Below are 23,553 nucleotides of genomic sequence, written 5' to 3' on the forward strand. Positions count from 1 at the left end.
AAGGAGCGCAGGTACACCATCCCCTGAAAGTGGCGTCACATGTAGAAAGGGAGTGTTATAGAGCAGAGGGACCTAGGTGCGCAGGTACAGAGTTCCCTGAAGGTGGCGTCACAGGTAGACAGGGAGTGTTGAGGAGCAGAAGGATCTACGAACACAGGTACACACTTCCCTGAAAGAGGCATCACAGGTAGACAGTGAGTGCTGTAGAGCAGAGCGATCTAGGAGCGCAGGTAAACAGTTCCTGAAAATGGCGTCACAAGTAGACAGGGAGTGTTGTGGAGCAGAGGGATCTAGGAGCAGAGGGATTGAGGAACGCAGGTCCACAGTTTCCTGAAAGTTGAATCATAGGTACACAAGGAGAGTTGTGCTGCAGAGGGATCTAGGAGCCCAGGTGTACAGTTCCATTAAAGTGGCGTCACAGGTAGACAGGGAGTGTTGTAGAGCATAGGGATCTAGGAGCGCAGGTACACAGTTCCCTGAAAGTGGCGTCAGTCTTTTACTGTCAGGGTAGGGGAATTGAGGACCAGAGGACATGGGTTTAAGTTGAGAGAGGAGGGTGAAACATTTAATCGGAATCTGAGGGACAACATTTCCACCCAGTGGGTGGTGGGTGGATGGTACGGGCTTCCGGGAGGAGGTAGTGGAGGCAGGGACTATCACAACACATGGACAGGTACATGGATAGGACTCGGTGGGGAAGTGCTGTTTCCGCACTGTATCTCTAAACTAAACTAGTGTGTGAACGGGCTATCGCTGGTCAGCGTGGACTCGGTGGGCTATGAAGGGCCTGTTTCCGCGCTGTATCTCCAAACTAAACTTGTCCGTGAACGGGCGATCGCTGGTCGGCGCAGACTCGGTGGACTCACCGTAGCGGAGGGGGGGGCGTTGAGGATGCGGGTGAGGCTCGACGCGTCCGTCCCGGAAACGTTGCCTAGGATACCAAGGGAGTCGGGAATTCTGTCGCCGAGAAGCAGCAGGTTGATGGATTCCTGGCGCTCCCGACAGGTCGCAGCTGGATCCAGACTGGAGGGGGGGTGGGAGAGGGGGAGGGTGAGAAAGAGAGGGGAAGGAGGGAGAGAGAGGGGGAAGGGGGAGAGGGGGCGGGAACAGAAAGAGGGGGGGGGGACAGAGATGGGGGGGAGAGAAATGTGGGGGGAGAGAGATGGGGGGGAGAGAGATGGGGGGGACAGATGGGGGGGAGTGAGAGGGGGAGAGAGAGGGGGGGAGAGGGGAGGGGGATAAAGCGGGGGAGAGAGAAGGGGGGGTCAGAGTTAAAGGGCAAATCAGGGAGCCCTCTCCCTCCGTCCATCCCTCCCTCTCTCTCTCCATCCCTTTCTCTCTCCCTCTCTCTCACTCTGTGCTTCCTCCCTCCTTCCCTCTCCCTCATTTCTGTCTGTCTCTCTTGTACACTCTCTCACGCACACACTCTCTCACATACACTCTCTCATGTACATACTCTCTCCCGTACACACACTCACATACACTCCCTCACATACGCACACTCTCTCACATACTCTCACCTACACTCTCTCACGTACACACACTCTCACAAACACACTCTCTCACATACACACTCTCACGTACACACTCTCTCTCACGTACACACTCTCACGTACACTAATTCTCAAGTACACTCTCTCATGTACACACTCTCTCACGTACACTGTCTCATGTACACGCTCTCACATACTCTCTCACGTACACTCTCACGTACACTAATTCTCACGTACACTCTCTCATGTACACTCTCTCACGTACACTGTCTCATGTACACACTCTCACATACTCTCTCACGTACACTCTCATGTACACACTCTCACGCACTCTCTCACGTACACTCTCATGTACACTCTCTCATACACTCTCACGTACACACTCACATACACACTCTGTCACGCACTCTCTCTCACGTACACTCACACATACACACTCTCTCACGTACACTCTCCCACGTACTCTCTCATACTCTCAAGTACTCTCTCACGTACACTCTCATGTACTCTCACGTATACACTCTCACGTACTCTCTCACGTACACTCTCACGTACACATACTCCCTCAGGCACACTCTCCCGTACACTCTCCCACGTACACACACTCTCTCACGTACACACTCTCTCACGTACACTCTCTCACGTACTCTCTCACGTACACACTCTCACGTACACACTCTCTCCCGTACACTCTCCCACGTACACACACTCTCTCACATACACACTCTCTCACATACACACTCTCTCACGTACACACTCTCTCACGAACACATACTCCCTCACGCACTCTCCCGTACACTCTCTCACGAACACTCTCCCACGTACACACTCTCCCACGTACTCTCACGTACACACACTCTCATGTACACGCTCTCACGTACACACACGCTCTCACATACACTCGCTCTCACGTACACACTCATGCACACTCACTCACGTACACTCACGTACACTCTCACGTACACACTCACGTACACACACACTCTCACGTACACACTCTCACGTACACTCTCTCTCATGTACACACTCTCACGTACACATTCTCACGTACTCTCTCACGTTCACATTCTCACGTACTCTCTCACGTACATACTCTCACGTACACACTCACATACACTCTCTCACGTACACTCATGTACACACACTTTCTCACGTACTCTCACGTACACTCTCTCACGTACATACTCATGTACACGCACACTCTCACGTACACTCTATCACGTACACACTTACATACATACTCTCTCAAGTACACACTCTCTCACGTACACACACACTCTCAAGTACTCTCTCATGTACACACTGTCTCATGTACGCTCTCACGTACTCTCCCACGTACTCTCTCACGTACACACACATTCTCAAGTACACTCTCTCACGTACACACACTCTCTCACGTACACTCTCACGTACTCTCTCACGAACACATACTCCCTCAGGCACACTCTCCCGTACACTCTCCCACGTACACACACTCTCTCACGTACACACTCTCTCACGTACACTCTCTCACGTACACTCTCTCACGTACACACTCTCTCCCGTACACTCTCCCACGTACACACACTCTCTCACATACACACTCTCTCACATACACACTCTCTCACGTACACTCTCTCACGAACACATACTCCCTCACACACTCTCCCGTACACTCTCTCACGTACTCTCTCACGTACACACTCATCTACACTCTCTCACGTACTCTCTCTCACGTACACTCACGTACACTCTCACGTACACTCTCTCACATACACTCTCACGTATACACTCTCACGTACACACTCTCTCACGTACTCTCACGTACTTTCACGAACACTCTCTCACGTACACACACTCTCACCTACACACTCTCATGCACACTCTCTCACATACACTCTCTCTCACGTACACACATTCTCACGTACTCTCACGCACACGCTCTCTCACGTTCACATTCTCACGTACTCTCTGACCTACTCTCTCACATACACTCTCACTTACCCACTCTCTCACGTACTCTCACGTACACTCTCACGTACGCTCTCTGACCTAGACTCTCACATACACACGTACACTCTCGTACACACTCTCTCACGTACACTCTCACGTACACTCTCACGTACTCTCTCACATGCACACTCACGTACACACTCTCTCACGTACACACTCTCACGTACACACTCTCACATACACTTTCACGTACTCTTTCACGTACACACTCTCACCTACACACTCTCACGCACTCTCTCACGTACACTCTCTCTCACGTACACACATTCTCACGCACACGCACTCTCTCACGTTCACATTCTCACGTACACGCTCTGACGTACACACTCTTTCACATATGTTTCCAAATACACAGGACAAGATGTTAGAAATCCAAAGTGCCAAATGTCAACTTGCTCCCGGTGGTAATGGGAGGCTTATGCACTCACCTATGCTCCTCCGATGTTGAGAAAGGCTAGGCAGACACGTCATTGGGGTTATCAAGTGGGCACCTACTTTCATCGACGTTTCGCTGATTGGACCCACGACGTCTCCAGTAGGCTCAGCAGTGCATTCTGGCGTCCCAGAACCACCCCCCTCGGCATCTGCCTAGCCGGCTTATTTGGGAGACCAGATAAGTACACACTCTCTCATGTACACACTGTCTCATGTACGCTCTCACATACTCTCTCACGTACACACTCTCATGTACACACACTCTCACGCACTCTCTCACACGTACTCTCTCACGTACACTCCCTCACGTACTCTCCCACGTACTCTCTCACGTACACACACATTCTCAAGTACACTCTCTCACGTACACACACTCTCTCACGTACACTCTCACGTACTCTCTCACGAACACATACTCCCTCAGGCACACACTCTCCCGTACACTCTCCCACGTACACACACTCTCTCACGTACACACTCTCTCACGTACACTCTCTCACGTACTCTCTCACGTACACTCTCTCACGTACACTCTCTCCCGTACTCTCCCACGTACACACACTCTCTCACATACACACTCTCTCACATACACACTCTCTCACGTACACACTCTCTCACGAACACATACTCCCTCACGCACTCTCCCGTACACTCTCTCACGAACACTCTCCCACGTACACACTCTCCCACGTACTCTCACGTACACACTCTCATGTACACGCTCTCACGTACACACACGCTCTCACATACACTCGCTCTCACGTACACACTCATGCACACTCACTCACGTACACTCACGTACACTCTCACGTACACACTCACGTACACACACTCTCACGTACACACTCTCACGTACACTCTCTCTCATGTACACACTCTCACGTACACATTCTCACGTACTCTCTCACGTTCACATTCTCACGTACACTCTCTCACGTACATACTCTCACGTACACACTCACATACACTCTCTCACGTACACTCATGTACACACACACTTTCTCACGTACTCTCACGTACACTCTCTCACGTACATACTCATGTACACGCACACTCTCACGTACACTCTATCACGTACACACTTACATACATACTCTCTCAAGTACACACTCTCTCACGTACACACACACTCTCAAGTACTCTCTCATGTACACACTGTCTCATGTACGCTCTCACATACTCTCTCACGTACACACTCCAATGTACACACTCTCGCGCACACTCTCTCACGTACACACTCTCATGTACACGCGCACTCTCACGTACTCTCACCTACACACTCTCATGTACACACTCTCTCACGTACTCTGTCACGTACACACTCCTTCACGTACTCTCCCATGTACTCTCTCACGTACACACACATTCTCAAGTACACTCTCTCACGTACACACACTCTCACGTACACAATCTCTCACGAACACATACTCCCTCAGGCACACACTCTCCCGTACACTCTCCCACGTACACACTCTCTCACGTACACTCTCTCTCACGTACACTCTCTCACATACACACTCTCAATACACTCTCACGTACCTACTCTCTCATACACTCTTTCACGTACACACTCTGTCACGTACACTCTCACGTACGCTCTCACGTACACTCTCTCACGTACACTCTCTCAAGTACACTCTCACGTACACACACTTTCTCACGTACACAGTCACGTACACTCTCTCACCTACACACTCTCTCATGAACACATACTCCCTCACACACTCTCCCGTACACTCTCTCACGTAGACTGTCCCACGTACACTCTCACGTACACACATTTTCACGTACACTCTTTCACGTACACACTCTCACCTACACTCTCACGCACACTCTCTCACGTACTCTCTCTCATGTACTCTCTCACGTACACACATTCTCACGTACTCTCACGCACACACTCTCTCACGTTCACATTCTCACGTACACTCTCTGACCTACTCTCTCACATACACTCTCTCACGTACACACTGTCACGTACACACTCTCACGTACACTCTCACGTACCCACTCTCTCACGTACACACTCTCACGTACACACTCTCACGTACGCTCTCTGACCTACACTCTCACATACACACACGTACACTCTCTCGTACACACTCTCTCACGTACACACTCTTACGTATGCTCTCTCTCTCTCATACGCACTCTCACGTGCACACTCCCTTACGTACACATACTCTCTCACGTACACACTCTCTCACGTATACACTCTCTCTCTCTCTCTCTCTCTCTCTCTCACATATACACATGCTCTCTCCCTTCCTCTCTCACATACACACTCTCAGGTACACACTCTCTCACATACACACATGTACACACACTCTCTCACGTACTCTCACTCACATACACTCTCTTACATACACTCTCTCTCTCACGTACACTCACGTACACTCTCTCACGTACACTCTTACTCATACACTCTCTCTCACATATACACATGCTCTCTCCCTTCCTCTCTCACATACACTCTCTATCTCACGTATACTCTCTCACGTACACTCTCACTCATATGCACTTTCTCTCTCTCACATATACACATGATCTCTCCCTTCCTCTCTCTCACATACACGCTCGCTCTCACGTACACACACTCTCTCATATAACCATATAACCATATAACAACTACAGCACGGAAACAGGCCCGTTCGGCCCTACCAGTCCACGCCGACCACTCTCTCTGACCTAGTCTCATCTACCTGCTCTCAGACCATAACCCTCCAATCCCCTCTCATCCATATACCTATCCAATTTACTCTTAAATAATAAAATCGAGCCTGCCTCCACCACTTCCACCGGAAGCCCATTCCATACAGCCACCACCCTCTGAGTAAAGAAATTACCCCTCATGTTACCCCTAACTTTTGTCCCTCAATTCTAAAGTTATGTCCCCTTGTTGGAATCTTCCCCACTCTCAAGGGGAAAAGCCTACCCACGTCAACTCTGTCCGTCCCTCTTAAAATTTAAAAAACCTCTATCAAATCCCCCCTCAACCTTCTACGCTCCAAAGAATAAAGACCCAACCTGTTCAACCTCTCTCTGTAGCTTAAGTGCTGAAACCCAGGCAACATTCTAGTAAATCTCCTCTGCACCCTCTCCATTTTGTCGACATCCTTCCTATAATTTGGCGACCAGAACTGCACACCATACTCCAGATTCGGCCTCACCTATGCCCTGCACAATTTTAACATTACATCCCAACTTCTATATTCGATGCTCTGATTTATAAAGGCAAGCATACCAAACGCCTTCTTCACCACCCTATCCACATGAGATTCCACCTTCAGGGAACAATGCACAGTTATTCCCAGATCCCTCTGTTCCACTGCATTCCTCAATTCCCTACCATTTACCCTGTACGTCCTATTTTGATTTGTCCTACCAAAATGCAGCACCTCACACTTATCAGCATTAAACTCCATCTGCCATCTTTCAGCCCACCCTTCCAAAAGGCCCAAGTCTCTCTGTAGACTTTGAAACTCTACTTCATTATTAACTACACCACCTATCTTAGTATCATCTGCATATTTACTAATCCAATTTGCCACACCATCATCCAGATCATTAATGTAAATGACAAACAACAGAGGACCCAACACAGATCCTTGGGGTACTCCACTAGACACTGGCCTCCAACCTGACATACAGTTGTCAACCATTACCCTCTGGTATCTCCCATTCAGCCATTGTTGAATCCATCTTGCAACCTCACTATTAATACCCAACGATTTAACCTTCTTAATCAACCTACCATGTAGAACCTTGTCAAATGCCTTACTGAAGTCCATATAGACAACATCCACAGCCTTGCCCTTATCAATTTCCCTGGTAACCTCTTCAAAAAATTCAAGAAGATTAGTCAAACATGACCTTCCAGGCACAAATCCATGTTGACTGTTTCTAATCAGGCCTTGTTTATCCATATAATTATATATATTGTCCCTAAGTATCCTTTCCATTAATTTCCCCACCACAGACGTCAAACTAACAGGTCTATAATTGCTAGGTTTACTTTTAGAACCTTTTTTAAACAAAGGCACAACATGCGCAATGCGCCAATCTTCCGGCACCATCCCCGTTTCTAATGACGTTTGAAATATTTCCGTCATAGCCCCTGCTATTTCTGCACTAACTTCCCTCAATGTCCTAGGGAATATCCTATCAGGACCTGGAGACTTATCCACTTTTATATTTTTCAAAAGTGTCCGTACCTCCTCTTCTTTAATCCTCATAATTTCCATCACTATTCTACTTGTTTCGCTTACCTCACATAATTCAATATCCTTCTCCTCGGTGAATACCGAAGAAAAAAAATTGTTTAATATCTCCCCCATTTCTTCCGGCTCAGCACATAGCTGTCCACTCTGACTCTCTAATGGACCAATTTTATCCCTCGCTATCCTTTTGCTATTGACATATCTGTAGAACCCCTTGGGGTTTACTTTTACATTAGTTGCCAAAGCAACCTCATATCTTTTTTTCGCTTTTCTAATTTCCATCTTAAGATTCCTTTTACATTCTTTATATTCCTCAAGAACCTCATTTACTCCCTGCCGCTTATATTTATTGTATATCTCCCTCTTTTTCCGAACCAAGTGTCCAATTTCTCTGGAAAACCACGGCTCTTTCAAATTATTATTCTTTCCTTTCCACCGAACAGGGACATAAAGACTCTGTACTCTCAAAATTTCACCTTTAAATATCCTCCATTTCTCTATTATATCCTTTTCATAAAACAAAATGTCCCATTTCACTCCTTTTAAATCCTTTCTCATCTCCCCAAAATTAGCCTTTCTCCAATCCAAAATCTCAACCCTTGGTCCAGATTTGACCTTCTCCATAATTATCCTTATGGATCCTTATGGCGGCGCTGCCCTAGCAGCTGCGGCTCACCTGCGGTCCATTTGTCTTTGTGTTTTTGTTGTTTTTTTTTGTCTGAATTGTAGTTGTGATGTGGTGTTTTTGTGTTTGTGTACTGTGTGTGTATGTGGGGGGGAGGGGGGGAACTGTAACATTGTAAATAGATGTAAATAGATGTCCCTTCCGAACGGAGACCCGACCGTTGTTTTCTGGGCCGTGTCTCCGTTCCTGCTGCGGCCTACCATCGGCCCAACTCCTGGAGCTGTCGGCCTCCAGGGCTCTGGTTCGCAGAGCCCGCGGATCGGACTTACCATCACCGGAGCCGGCCGTCTTCGGAGGCTGCGGGAGCGGCTGCGGCTGCGGCTGCGACTCGCCTTAGGCTCGGGCCGCGTGGATGCCGACATCGGGAGCTCCGGCAGCGGCAGCGTGTTCGCCCACCCCGGATCGCGGGGCTTGGGGCGCGGACATTTCACCGTCCGGCGCGGCCTAAGATGGCCGCGGGATATTTCTCTGCTGGGCGGGGGCTTCAATGTCAGGAGCCACGACCGCCCCGACGTGCAACAACAGCGGCAGCAGCAGCGTGTTCGCCCGCCCCGGATCGGACTTATCATCAGCGGAGCCGGCCGTCTTCGGAGGCTGCGGGAGCGGCTGCGACGCGACGCGCCTTGGGCTCGGCCCGATGTGGACCGTCCGGCGCGGCCTGCAACCACAACAACCTGACTGCGGGCGAGGACAGCAGGAGAAGGGAAAGACATTGTGGCCTTCCATCACAGTGAGGAGAGAGAGGACTGGAGGAGACTCACTGTGATGGATGTTTCTTTGATGGATGTTTCTTTTTTTGTGTGTTTTTGGGGTTGGGTAATTTGAATGCCTATTTAATGCTTTTATTGTTGGACTGGGGTTTTGGGGTTGTGTAATTTGAATGCATATTTAATGCTTTTATTGTTGGGCTATGTTTTGGGGGTTTTGGGGTTGTGTAATTTGAATGCCTATTTAATGCTTTTATTGTTGGACTGTGTTTTGGGAGTTTTTTGGGGTTGTGTAATTTTAATGCTTATTTAATGCTTTTATTGTTGGACTGTGGGTGACTGAATTTCGTCCAATATTGGATGACAAATAAAGCTATCTTGAATCTTGAATCTTGAATCTTGAATTATATTGAAACTAATGGCATTGTGATCACTAGACCCAAAGTGCTCCTCAACACATACCTCCGTCACCTGACCCGTCTCATTTCCCAACAGGAGGTCCAACACTGCCCCTTCTCTGGTAGGTACCTCTACGTATTGCTGCAAAAAAAACTATCCTGCACACATTTTACAAACTCCAAACCATCCAGCCCTTTAACAGAATGTGATTCCCAATCTATGTACGGAAAATTGAAATCACCCACAATCACTACTCTGTGCTTACTACTAATATCTGCTATCTCCTTACATATTTGCTCTTCCAATTCTCGTTCCCTATTTGGCGGTCTATATTACACCCCTATAAGTGTTGCTAAACCTTTCTCATTTCTGAGTTCCACCCAAACAGCCTCCCTAATCGAGCCTTCTAGTCTGTCCTGCCAAAGCACTGCTGTGATATCCTCCCTGACAAGCAATGCCACACACCCACCTCTTGCCCCTCCGATTCTATCACATCTGAAACAATGAAATCCTGGAATATTTCATTGCCAATCGCAACCCTCCTGCAACCATGTTTCACTGATCGCCACAACATCATACTTCCAGATGTCAATCCAGGCTCAAAGCTCATCCACCTTTCTTACAATGCTCCTAGCATTAAAATATACACATTTAAGGGACCCATCATTTCTTATTCTCAGTTTATTTCTTTTCACTTCTTTCTCTCCTACATATTGGGTCTGTGTGTTTCCCTTTTCTGCCTCCTGCCTCACACACTGCCTATTAGCTATCTGTGTTTCAGTCCCTCCCCCCAACCGTACTAGTTTAAAGTCTCCGCAATTACCTTAGCAAATCTCCCCGCAGGATATTGGTTCCCCTCAGGTTCAGATGCAACCCGTCCTTTTTGTACAGGTCATACTGCCCCCAGAAGAGGTCCCAATGATCCAGAAACTTGAATCCCAGCTCCCTGCACCAGTCCCTCAGCCACGTATTTATCCTCCACCTCACTCCATTCCTATTCTCACTATCGCGTGGCACAGGCAGTAAGCCTGAGATTATACACATACACACTCTCACGTACACTCTCTCACATACTCTCTCACGTACACTCTCTCACGTGCACACTCTCACGTACACACGTACGTACGTGAGAGTACTTTCTCACGTACTCTCTCTCATGTACTCTCTCATACTCTCACACGTACTCGCGTACACTCTCTCACGTACACACTCTCACGTACACACTCTCTCACATACACTCTCTCTCACGTACACAATCTCTCACGTACGCACTCTCTCTCTCACTCTCTCATATATACACATGCTCTCTCCCTTCCTCTCTCACGTACACACTCTCTCTCTCTCAGGTACACACTCTCTCTCCCTCTCCCACCTGTGTGAGCATCCAGTCCTGGAGTTGAGTGTAAAGTCGACTCTGTTCCTGTTGATGGTCTCACACCTGCCGTCGACATCGCCCCGCACCAAGCTGAGGGCCGTGAGAGAGGAGGGTGGTCAAGGATATGTCCCTGCATCTGCTGAGAGCGGGGGGGAAGGAGGGAGGGTGGGAGGAGAGAGGGGGGAGAGGAGGGGTAGAGGGAGGGGAGAGGGGAGGGGGGGAGAGAGGGGAGGAGAGGGGGGGAGGATATAGGGGGGGAGAGGGGGGGAAGAGGGGAGGAGAGGAGTGTCTCCTCCACTCCCCGCCCCCTCTCCTCTCTCCCTCACACTCACACTCTCTCTCCCCTCTCCTCTCGTCTCCTCCCCTCCCCATCTCCTCTCGTCCCCTCTCCTGCCTCCAGAAGGATATATAGGCTCCTGCCCTCTGAATGCCAGCACGGGAGACCCAGACAAATATCCGGGATTCCCGCTACGTTTCCGCGCCTCTCTCTGCTCCGGATCCTACACACACACAAGGGAGAGACAGAGGGGGGGGTAGGGGGGGGGATGAGGCGGGGTAGAGAGAGAGGGGACGGGAGAGGGGGCGAAGGAGGGGGGAGGAGGAGTAGGGGGGGAAGGAGGGGGGAAAAGGAGCGGGGGGAGGAAGGGGGGGAGGAGCGAGAGGGGGGGAATGGGGGGGAAGAGGGGGGGAAAGAGGGGAGGGGACAGGGGGCGGGGAAGGGGGAGAGAAGAGGGGGGTAACGGGGAGGAAGGGGGGGGAAAGAGGTTATATAAAATTACAAGAGGCTTGTAGTCTTTGCGCTGACTGGATAACATGCAAACAAAAAGCTTTTCACGGTACCTCGGTACATGTGACAATGAAGTAAACGTTATTCCCTTTATCCTGTATCTGTCCACTGTGGACGGCTCGATGTTAAATCATGGAGTCTTTCCGCTAACTGGAGAGCAGGCAACAAAAAAGCTTTTCACTGTACGTCGGTACACGTGGCAATAAACTAAACTATAGACCGTCATGGTGGCGCAGCAGTAGAGTTGCTGCCTCACAGGGCCAGAGACCCGGGTTCGATCCTGACCGCGGGTGCTATCTTACAGTTTCCCCGGCCCTGTTTCCGCGCTGTATCTCCAAACTACATTAGTGTGTGAACGGGCGATCGTTGGTCGGCACCAATCCATGTTCTCCAGAGATGCTGCCTGACCCGCTGAGTTACTCCAGCACTTTGTATCTGTCCATGTTCTCCAGAGATGCTGCCTGACCCGCTGAGTTACTCCAGCACTTTGTACCAGTCCATGTTCTCCAGAGATGCTGCCTGACCCGCTGAGTTACTCCAGCACTTTGTATCTGTCCATGTTCTCCAGAGATGCTGCCTGACCCGCTGAGTTACTCCAGCACTTTGTATCTGTCCATGTTCTCCAGAGATGCTGCCTGACCCGCTGAGTTACTCCAGCACTTTGTACCTGTCCATGTTCTCCAGAGATGCTGCCTGACCCGCTGAGTTACTCCAGCACTTTGTACCAGTCCATGTTCTCCAGAGATGCTGCCTGACCCGCTGAGTTACTCCAGCACTTTGTACCTGTCCATGTTCTCCAGAGATGCTGCCTGGCCCGCAGAGAAACTTACCGTCACAAAGATGATGTTAAAATCTTGCCAGATTTTGCTGGTTTCCAGTGACACGTTGACAAAGGAGAACGTAACATTTGCTTCGATGATGCCAACATTCCCGTCGATCAATATTCGATAGGTCACCTATGGAAGGAGACGAGAGAAAAGTGAGGTGAGAAATGCAGCTTGCGGATGTGTACAAAATCGATCGCCTGTTCACACGCTAGTTTAGTTTAGAGATACAGCGCGGAACAGGCCCCTTGGTCCACCGAGTCTGCGCCGACCAGCGATCCCCCCTTCACACACCAGTTTAGTTTAGAGATACAGCGCGGAACAGGCCCCTTGGTCCACCGAGTCTGTGCCGACCAGCGATCGCCCGTTCACACACTAGTTTAGTTTAGGTACAGCATGGTGACAGGCCCTTCGGCCCACCGAGACCGCACCGACCAGCGATCCCCGCACACTAACACTATCCTACACACATACACGAGGTTGACAATTTACAATCTTTACCGAAACCAATTAACCTACAAACCTGCACGTCTTTAGAGTGTGGGAGGAAACCGGAGCAATAGACAATAGGTCCAGGAGGAGGCCATTCGGCCCTTCGAGTCAGCACCACCATTCAATGTGATCATGGCTGATCATTCACAATCAGTACCCTGTTCCTGCCTTCTCCCCACACCTCCTGACTCCGCTATCTTTGAGCACTATCTAGCTCCATCTTGAAAGCATCCAGAGAATTGGCCTCCACTGCCTTCTGAGGCAGTGAATTCCACAGATTTATAACTCTCTGAGTGAAAATATTTTTCCTCATCTCCGTTCTAAATGGCCGACCCCTTATTCTGAAACTGTGGTCCCTGGTTCTGTACTCCCCCAACATTAGAAACATGTTTTCTGCCTCTAACGTGTCCAATTCCTTAATAATCATATGTTTCAATGAAATCCCCTCTCATCCTTCTAAATTCCAGTGTATACAAGCCTAGTCGCTCCAGTCTTTCAACATACGACTGTCCCGCCATTCCGGGAATTAACCTAGTGAACCTACGCTGCACTCCCTCAATAGCAAGAATGTCCTTCCTCAAATTTGGAGACCAAAACTGCACACAGTACTCCAGGTGCGGTCTCACTAGGGCCCTATACAACTGCAGAAGGATCTCTTTGCTCCTATACTCAACTCCTCTTGTTATGAAGGCCAACATGCCATTGGCTTTCTTCACTGCCTGCTGTACCTGCATGCTTCCTTTCAGTGACTGATGCACTAGGACACCCAGATCTCGTTGTACGTCCCCTTTTCCTAACTTGACACCATTCAGATAAGAATCTGCCTTCATGTTCTTACCACCAAAGTGGATAACCTCACACTTATCCACATTAAACTGCTTCTGCCATGCATTTGCCCACTCACACAACCTGTCAAAGCAACCCTGCATCCTCTTAGCATCTTCCTCACAGTTCACACTATCACCCAGCTTTGTGTCATCTGCAAATTTGCTAATGGTACTTTTAATCCCTTCATCTAAGTCATTAATGTATGTATATTGTAAACAGCTGCGGTCCCAGCACCGAGCCTTGCGGTACCCCACTAGTCACTGCCTGCCATTCTGAAAGGGAACCGTTCGTTAATCCCTATTCTTTGTTTCCTGTCTGCCAACCAATTTTCTATCCATGTCAGTACCCTACCTCCAATACCATGTAGGCTCTAATCTTGGCCACTAAGCTCCTATGTGGGACCTTATCAAAGGCTTTCTGAAAGTCCAGGTACACTACATCCACTGGCTCTCCCTTGTCCATTTTCCTAGTTACATCCTCAAAAAATTCCAGAAGATTAGTCAAGCATGATTTCCCATTCATAAATCCATGCTGAATCGGAACGATCCTGTTACTGCTATCCAAATGTTCCCCAATTTCTTCTTTTATAATTGACTCCAGCATCTTCCCCACCACTGATGTCAGACTAATAGGTCTATAATTTCCCGTTTTCTCTCTCCTTCCTTTCTTAAAAAGTGGGATAACATTAGCTACCCTCCAATCCACAGGAACTGATCCTGAATCTATAGAACATTGGAAAATGATCACCAATGCGTCCACGCTTTCTAGAGCCACTTCCTTAAGTACCCTGGGATGCAGACCATCAGGCTCTGGGGATTTATCAGCCTTCAGTCCCATCAGTCTACCCAACACCATTTCCTGCCTAATGTGAATTTCCTTCAGTTCCTCCATCACCTTGGACCTCTGTCTACTAGTACATCTGGGAGATTATTTGTGTCTTCCTTCGTGAAGACAGATCCAAAGTACCGGTTCAACTCGTCTGCCATTTCCTTGTTTCCCCCATAATAAATTCACCTGCTTCTGTCTTCAAAGGACCCACATTTGTCTTAACTATTTTTCCAGTCAACTCTGGCCAGCTCCTCTCTCATGCCTCCATAGTCCCCCTTGCTCAACTGCAATACTGATACTTCCGATTTTCCCTTCTCCCTCTCAAAATGTAGATTAAAACTGATCATATTGTGATCACTTTTACCTTGAGTTCTCTTTATCAAATCCGGTTCATTGCACAACACCAAATACAGAATTGCCTTCTCCCTGGTCGGCTCCTGAACAAGCTGCTCTAAGAACCATCTTGGAGGCACTGCACAACCTCCCTTTCTTGGGGTCCATTACCAAGCTGATTTTCCCAGTCTACCTGCTTGTTGAAATCTCCATAAATTATTATGCGTAACAAGGTAATGGCAGAAGAGTTGAACAGGTACTTCGGATCTGTCTTCACTAAGGAAGACACAATCTCCCAGATTTACTAGAGCAGGGATCTCCAAACTATGGTTCACGGGCCACATCCGGCCCGCCACGACATTTTATCCGGCCCGCAGCAAACTGTTAGGCGGCGGGGCTGGAGGTTCGCCGGAGAGCGGATCGCCACCATGCCAGAGCCGAGACAAGGCGAGAGATCGCAGCACCCCCTCACACACAACCCAAGGAAACTTCCCTCATCTTCTCACCACTCAACGCGGGGAGAGGGGGGGGGGGTTTAGGGAGAGTCGGGGGAGAGGGAGCAGCGGGTGAGAGTGGGAGCACGGGGAGGGTGTCAGGGTGCGGTGAAGGAGCGCCGCCACTTGTGGGGGCTGCTCTCTCCCTCTCTCCACTCTCTCTCTCTCCCAGCGCCAGCGAGATCTGTGCCGCTGCTCCACTCCCTTCCCCGGCCCCGTCCCCCTCTAACGCAGCAAAATATGAACAAACATAAGTAAAACTTCCCTCCTCGCCACCGCCACTCACCCCGGGGATGCGGGGCTTCTGACAACAACCACAACACTTGTGTTTGATCTTATTCCGCTGTGCTAGAGGGAGACGGAGCCGGGGAAGAGATTGGAGGAACGGCGCAGATCTCGCTGGCGCTGGGAGGGAGAGGAGAGAGGGAGGGAGCAGCACCCGCAAGTGGCGGTGCTCCTTCACCGGACCCTCTGACACCCAGAGGGTGTCACCGACACCACACCGGCCCACACCCACTGCTCCCTCTACCCCGAATCTCACCCCCCCCACTCACTCTCCCGCCCCCCCCACTCTCTCTCCCGCCCCCCCCCACTCTCTCTCCCCCCCCCACTCTCTCTCCCCCTCACTTTCTCCCCCCCTCCCCCGTCTCTCCACTCCTCTCTCCCCCCCTCTCTCTCTCTCTCCTCCCCCACTCTCTCCACCCCCCCCCCCCTGTCTACCCCCCTCTCTCCCCCAGTGGTGGTCACTGTATTTTTTTCTGTTTTATAGATAACTCAACCAAGTGGACCCGTTGGGCACAAACCTCTCCTACATGGGTGCAGCACCCTCTCCTCTCCCCCTCCCCTCTTCTCCCCTCATTCCCTCCAGCCCCTCCCACTCCCTCCTCCGTTCCGCTCCAAGGGAACAGGGTTCTAAGGAAGGACAGGGAACGGATACTAAGGAAGAGCACAGAGTAGAATCAGCCCATTTACAACCATCATAAAGTTGAGCACCAGGAAGATGTGTTTATGTTAGTATACTGAACTGATGACTTTGGACATGGTCCGTCGTAGTGGGTAATGATTAATTGAACTCCTATCCTCTTGCAAGACCACCCGTATGGGCTATCTGGTTCTGTGATCACTTGTAAAACCTATTGTATTTGGTGTATAAATATGCTGCTGAAACACTCTGTGAGTGAGTGGGGTCCTCGAGTGACTGCGAGTATGCAAGCATACTAGTTGTAGCTCTCCCAATCCCGCTGGTGTAATAAAGACACTAATGTTTTACCACTTTATGGTATTGTTGTCTGTCTTAAAGAATCAAACTTTAACAATTTGCGTAGTCAGCAGGGTCTCGATGGAACCATCACCAAAGACTGAGTAAGTGGTTCCCTCCAAGATTTATATAGAAGACAACTTATGGTAAGAGAGATTTATATATATTAGTTGTATTTCGTTGTATTTCGTGTAAATTGAATAAGAAAACAATTGACCAGCAGACTACGGGTCTGTGTGACAATTGAGTACAGCAGACTATGGGTCTGGTACGGTAAGGACAAGAGTTATTACATTGGACACGACAGACTACCTAACTGGCTTTGGGAAAGGGTCCACGAAGGCCAGTGTCTGTGACTATTGTGCATATTGATGGTCTCCCAGTATCCACCTCACCTCACATCCGGAATCTTGGAATCATCTTTGATCAAACCCTCTCCTTCGACAAACACATCAAACACATCACAAAGACAGCCTTCTTCCACCTCAAAAACATTGCCCGTCTCCGTCCATCCCTCTCCTCCACAGCTGCAGAAACCCTCATCCACGCCTTCATCACCTCCCGTCTGGACTACTGCAACAGCCTCCTCTATGGCGCACCCTCAAAAATCATCAATAAACTTCAATACATTCAAAACTCCGCTGCCCGTCTACTCACACACACCTCGATCCGTGACCATATCACCCCCGTCCTTTATAAACTCCACTGGCTCCCCATCCCTCAGAGAATCCAGTACAAAATCCTCCTCATAACCTACAAAGCCCTCCATAACCTGGCCCCATCCTACCTGACCGACCTCCTCCACAGGCACACTCCCACCTGCACCCTCCGCTCTGCCGCTGCCAATCTCCTATCCCCCCACATCCGGACTAAACTCAGATCCTGGGGGGACAGGGCTTTCTCCATCGCTGCTCCCACCCTATGGAACTCACTACCCCCACACTCACCACATTCAAAACATCGCTGAAGTCTCACCTGTTCAGTACTGCCTTCAACCACTGAAGGTCACCTCACCTTCTGTCTCCTTTCTCTGTTCATTTATTTATTTACTTATTTATCTATTAATACATTTCCCTATGTTCTCAAAATCTCTGTAAAGCGTCTTTGAGTATATGAAAAGCGCTATATAAATAAAATGTATTATTATTATTATTATATATATATATATATATATATATATATATTAGGAGGGCTAACGATGGGGCAAGCCCTGGATAAAAGTGATGGTGGTGCACCAGTGCAACATATGTGCTGTATAGATCTGCGTAAGCGGAGAGTTTATAGACAATTGTCGGCATCACTGACGAAGAGGCTGGGAAATGAAGCCTGGCCCGTTGGGGGGGACGTGGAATGTAGAAACAATTAAACAGGCAGAGCAATTGATATGGGAAAGAGAAGCGGGAAAGAAATGGAAAAAGAGAATTAAAGAATGGAAGGAAGAGGCACAAAAGAGGTGGAATGAATCACGCCATAAAAGTTGGATAGCTAATGCAAGTCGCAGAGGGTCAGAGGTACCTGCAGACGGGGGGTGCGCTGAAGAGATGGGAAGTGTTACAGGTAGAATGTGATTGGCTAGATGAGCCAAAGAAACGATTAGCTTGGGAAAAGGGACCTTTTCATAGCGGGCCGGCCTACAAGCAATTGATTATGCAGAAACAGAAGTCAAAACCAGACCCCGGGGACTCTGTCTGGCTTGGCAACCCTGTTTATAGAGGACGGGGATAAAGAACACACTGGTGTAGACCTCCTCCTTACGTCCCCTGGTGGCAATGGCCCAAGCAGTAGATCCCTTCCCCTCTGTCGGTAGAGCAGTAGAACACGCCCAGGGAGCTACTGCGCCCTCATTCAGGACCGATAGGGATGATTCTGCAACTGAAATAGAGGATGATGGGGAGCACGAGAGGATCCCGTTAGGGGCGGCAGGAGGAGCCGTGAGTGAGACTGTGGGTGAAAGGGTTAAATTATACCCAAGAGATAAGGTAAATAGATTGGCCCCTATAAGGGCTATGCCTATCCCGCAGGCTGGACAGGTTAACCAGGAACCTTTGATGCATATTTATACCCCATGGAAACCCCAAGAGTTGTTACTAATTAGGCAAAATGCCCCAGATAGGATTAAAGACCCCCCAGGATTTGTGAACTACATTAGGTCCACAGTCCAATTCTACAGTGCCTCAGCGCGAGACGTGTACTCTCTAACTGCAGCCATACTAAGCCCAACGGAGGTGTCGCGGTGGAAAACCCTCATGCAAGCAGAAACCTGAGAAACCCTAGAAGGCGTACATGCAAGACTGACTCACATGCCCGATAACTTGACCCTATGCATGCACTCGTACCCAATCCCACCATCTTAAGTGAGGTACCGGCAAATGCCACTATCCTCACTGTGGTCGATCTACAACACGCATTCTTTGCTGTTCCTCTACACAGAGATAGTCAGTACCTATTTGCATTTACTTACGAGGGCCGACAATACACCTGGACACGATTACCCCAGGGCTAGATTCACTCGCCCACTATATTCTCTCATGTCCTGCAGGAGTAGCTCCAGACCATGACGTCACCGCATGGCTCTACGGTTATACAGTATGTTAATGATCTCCTCCTCGCTAGTACAGGTCCCTCAGAAAATGACAGGGACACTGATGCATTACTGCAGGCTCTCCACAGTTGGGGTTAAGTCCTGTCTAAACGGAAGGTGATTAGGAGCAGATCCCGCATAACGTTTCTGGGCATAATGCTCAGTGCCACTGAACGAGCACTAATACCCTCCCGTGTGGATCCCATTGTAGATCACCCGTGCCCTTCAACCCCAAAACAAATGCGAGCTTTCTTGCGGCTCCTGAACCTTTGTTGACAATGGATACCATAGGATACCTAATGCTGCAATATATACTACGTTATTGTCGCCCCTCGCCTCCGCCAAGGCACCACAGCATTTCATTCTCACACCGCAACAGGAAAAGTCGTTTTGTGATTTGAAAAAAGCGCTGGTCTCTGCACCCGCCATTGGTAGACCACTGCATGAGCAGCTTTATGTTATGATTATTCAAGACTGTGCCTCTGCAATGCTCACTCAGTACCATGGAGATGTTCGCCGACCGGTTGCTTACTACGCTGTCTGTCTCGACCCTGTGGCATTGGGATATCCGACGTGTACTCAGATCTTACCCGGGTTACATGCGGCAGTAGGAGCAGCTGCTAATATTACGCTCCACCAGCCAGTCGCCATATATACTACCCATTGTGTTCCTGCACTTCTTAACACTGGACAGACCCAGTATTTGACCCAAGCTCGTCTAGGTCGCTATGAGGTGACCCTTCTGGCCAACCTGTACCTCACCTTTCATCATTGTACAACGATAAATCCTTCGGAGTTCATGGCCGATCCACCAAAACATCGCTCAGCCCCTACGCATGACTGTATGGCACTCAACGATCTACTGACTACGGCCCATCCCGATTTGAAGGATGTGCCCCTGACCCAAGCCGACCACACATGGTTTGTGGATGGATCTTCCCTCATCCCTGATGATGGTCGCCGCACTTCAAGCTATGCCATAGTCGCCGCCGATTGTACCATTGAGACAAAACCCACTTCCAAAATCCATTATCTGCCCAGCAAGCGGAGCTGTTTGCCCTCACCAGAGCATGCATTAGATGCAAGGACAGATCTCTCAATGTATACACTGACTCTCGCTATGCGTTTGGTGTGGCGCATGACCTCGGAGCCCTTTGGCAACATCGGGGGTTTATTACTTCCTCTGGAACACCCATAAAAAAAGCTGTTTATGTTGAAAATTTGCTACGAGCCCTCACCCTACCGACCCATCTGGTCATTATTAAATGTGCTGCTCATACCGGAGGTCAGGACGAGGTGTCCCAGGGGAATTCTCCAGCAGATATCACTGCCCGTACTGCAGCCTGCACCTCTCATTCCGATGTCCCAACTGAACTGAGACTCCTTGTAAACAGAACGGCCTTGCCTGACATGGGGTAAGTTAAGTTAATGCAAGGGGACGTCTCTGCCGCGCAGCGCCATCTATGGAAACGAGAGGGGTGTGCCATTGACTCCCTGACGGGGCTCTGGCTCGCCCCTCTTGGACAAGTTTGGGTAGCTGATGTGTTTTTGCCTGTTCTCTTAACCTATATACACTCCCTTACTCTCGTAGGTAAGAAAGGAATGGTAAGGATGGCAAAGGAAACTTGGTGGCACCCCAAAATTCGCCAAGAGGCCTTAAAACAAGCCTCAGAATTTGCAAAATAAATAACCCCGGCAAGGAGGTAAGATGCTCAAAAGGGGTTCCACCAATGCCAAGCCGACCCTGGGAGTGTATGCAGGTTGATTTTATTGAGTTACCACGGGCACAGTGTTATAAATATTGTTTAGTAGTTATAGATCTGTTCAGTCGGTGGATTGAAGCCTTGCCAACTACTAATGCCACGGCTGAAAACACGGTAACGCTTTTGTTGAAAGAAATTGTACCTTGCCTTGGGTTGCCCACCGTTATTAGTTCGGACAATGGGCCCCATTTTATTGCTAAAATTAACAAGGAATTGTGCCGACATGTTAACATTGGGCAACAATTCCACTGTGTCCATGATCCGCAGGCTGCGGGAGTGGTTGAAAGAGCAAACGGGACCCTCAAAACAAAGCTAGCCAAACTTGCAGAAGAGACCGGGCAAAGCTGGATCAAGGTTCTACCCCTGGTCCTCTTTGAAATGAGGGTCACCCCACACGAGGCTACCAAATTGACCCCCGCTGAAGTAGTATACGGCCGTCCCCTACGCACCCCACGGGGGGTGGAAAAAAGCGTGCAGGCTAATTTTGATCTACATGCTCTCAGTGATGAACTGATCACATACCCACAGCAACTAACCAATGCCTTATCAGTGTTGCATTCACAGGTATGGGAAGCACAAGAAACCATTGCCGACGGAGTGTGAAAACAAGTCCATACAGCCAGGGGATTGCGTGCTCATAAGAAACTGGGACCGGATAAAACTCGGAGCACGGTGGAAGGGGCCACACCAAGTACTTCTGACCACCCCCACTGCGGCAAGGTCGAGGATCATTCACGCTGGATACACCTGACTGATTGCAAACGCATTGGACAATTGAAAGATAAAAATGGGACTGGTAATCCTTCCTAGGACTGGCCCGGAAGGGCTGGACCAGAGGAAATAATGTTTTTCTGTCCATGAGTTATGATTTTGCCCTCCACAGCAATATAAGTGCATGCTGGGTGTGTACTCAAGTCCCCCATCCCAGTGGAGGAGGGATACCGCACTTACCCATACCTTTTAATATCACAGAGGTCTTGGCTGCATACTACTTTGATAATGACATCCGAGGCAGCGGCTGCTTAGGGACAAGCCAATACCATAAAGGTCCCAACAATGCAAGGGTGGGCATACCCTTGGTTACCTGGGATGCCACCTAGGGATGATCAGAGATGGGAAAGGTTGAAGGGCCCTACTCATTGGAGGGGATGCTGCTATCTAGCGTATATAGTCCCGCACATGAGAACCATACAACATCTGGCTGATATATTTACCCCAGAGGTCCAAATGGGGTATCTCGGAATCCGAACAATTCTGGATGAGAGCTTTCCCCTTGAACGGTACAGCCTGTCTTTCACGTGAACTGATTAACATGGCCTCAGTCATGGAAAGATTGGCAAATGCCATGGCTGATGCATTCACACTCACAAAGCCCTCTCTGACAGCCGAGGTGGTGGCCGTCCGTTCTGTGGCACTACAGAACTGTATGGCATTAGATTTTATTCAGGCTGAAAAATGCGGGACCTGTGCTTTCGTGGGAAAAGAATGTTGCACTTAAATTCCTGATGAATCCTCCAACTTCACCAACCTAGCGGCTCACATATCCCAAGAAGTAACTAAGATCAACCAGGTTGGGGAAAAAATGAACCATTACCATGACAAGGCTGCCCTCTGGGCCGCATGGCCGTTCAGCATTTTCAGTAAGCTCAGCGGAACTGTCGTGCACTATGGTTTGATTGTGCCAGCTGATAATTGCATCATTGTACATGGTTAAATATATCCTATTATTCTGTGCCTCACGGAGAATTTAAGTTATCATGTTATGATAAAAGGAGGGAATGTAAAAGAGGAAGAGAATTTAAGGGTTAAGGTGTACGTGACCAAATGCTACATGAAGATGAACTGTCACTAAATTAGATTGCATACATCAGACTCCTGCAAGGCTATCTCTGTGTAGCTGCCAGCTTGTGATTAAAAAGGGGGTGTTGTAAAATTACAAAGGACAGGGAACGGATACTAAGGAAGAGCACAGAGTAGAATCCGCCCCTTTACAACCATCATAAAGCTGAGCACCAGGAAGATGTGTTTATGTTAGTAGACTGAACTGATGACCTCGGAC

General features: G+C 49.2%; 1 protein-coding gene across 4 annotated transcripts in view; it reads right to left on the reverse strand.

Annotated features, from left to right (window-relative positions):
- The window catches only part of LOC144596354 (tectonic-3-like), a 60,338-nt gene that overhangs the window by 3,825 nt on the left and 32,960 nt on the right, over positions 1–23,553 (reverse strand). For all 4 annotated transcript variants that reach the window (XM_078404611.1, XM_078404609.1, XM_078404610.1 and 1 more), the window contains 4 exons: positions 12,924–13,049; positions 11,715–11,806; positions 11,304–11,405; positions 867–1,023 (listed from right to left, as the gene is read on the reverse strand). In XM_078404611.1, the coding sequence (XP_078260737.1) occupies positions 867–1,023; positions 11,304–11,405; positions 11,715–11,806; positions 12,924–13,049 (477 nt within the window). The remainder of the gene's footprint in view (positions 1–866; positions 1,024–11,303; positions 11,406–11,714; positions 11,807–12,923; positions 13,050–23,553) is intronic.

This window comes from Rhinoraja longicauda, chromosome 8 (genome assembly GCF_053455715.1).
Source record: "Rhinoraja longicauda isolate Sanriku21f chromosome 8, sRhiLon1.1, whole genome shotgun sequence".
Lineage (NCBI taxonomy): Eukaryota > Metazoa > Chordata > Chondrichthyes > Rajiformes > Arhynchobatidae > Rhinoraja > Rhinoraja longicauda.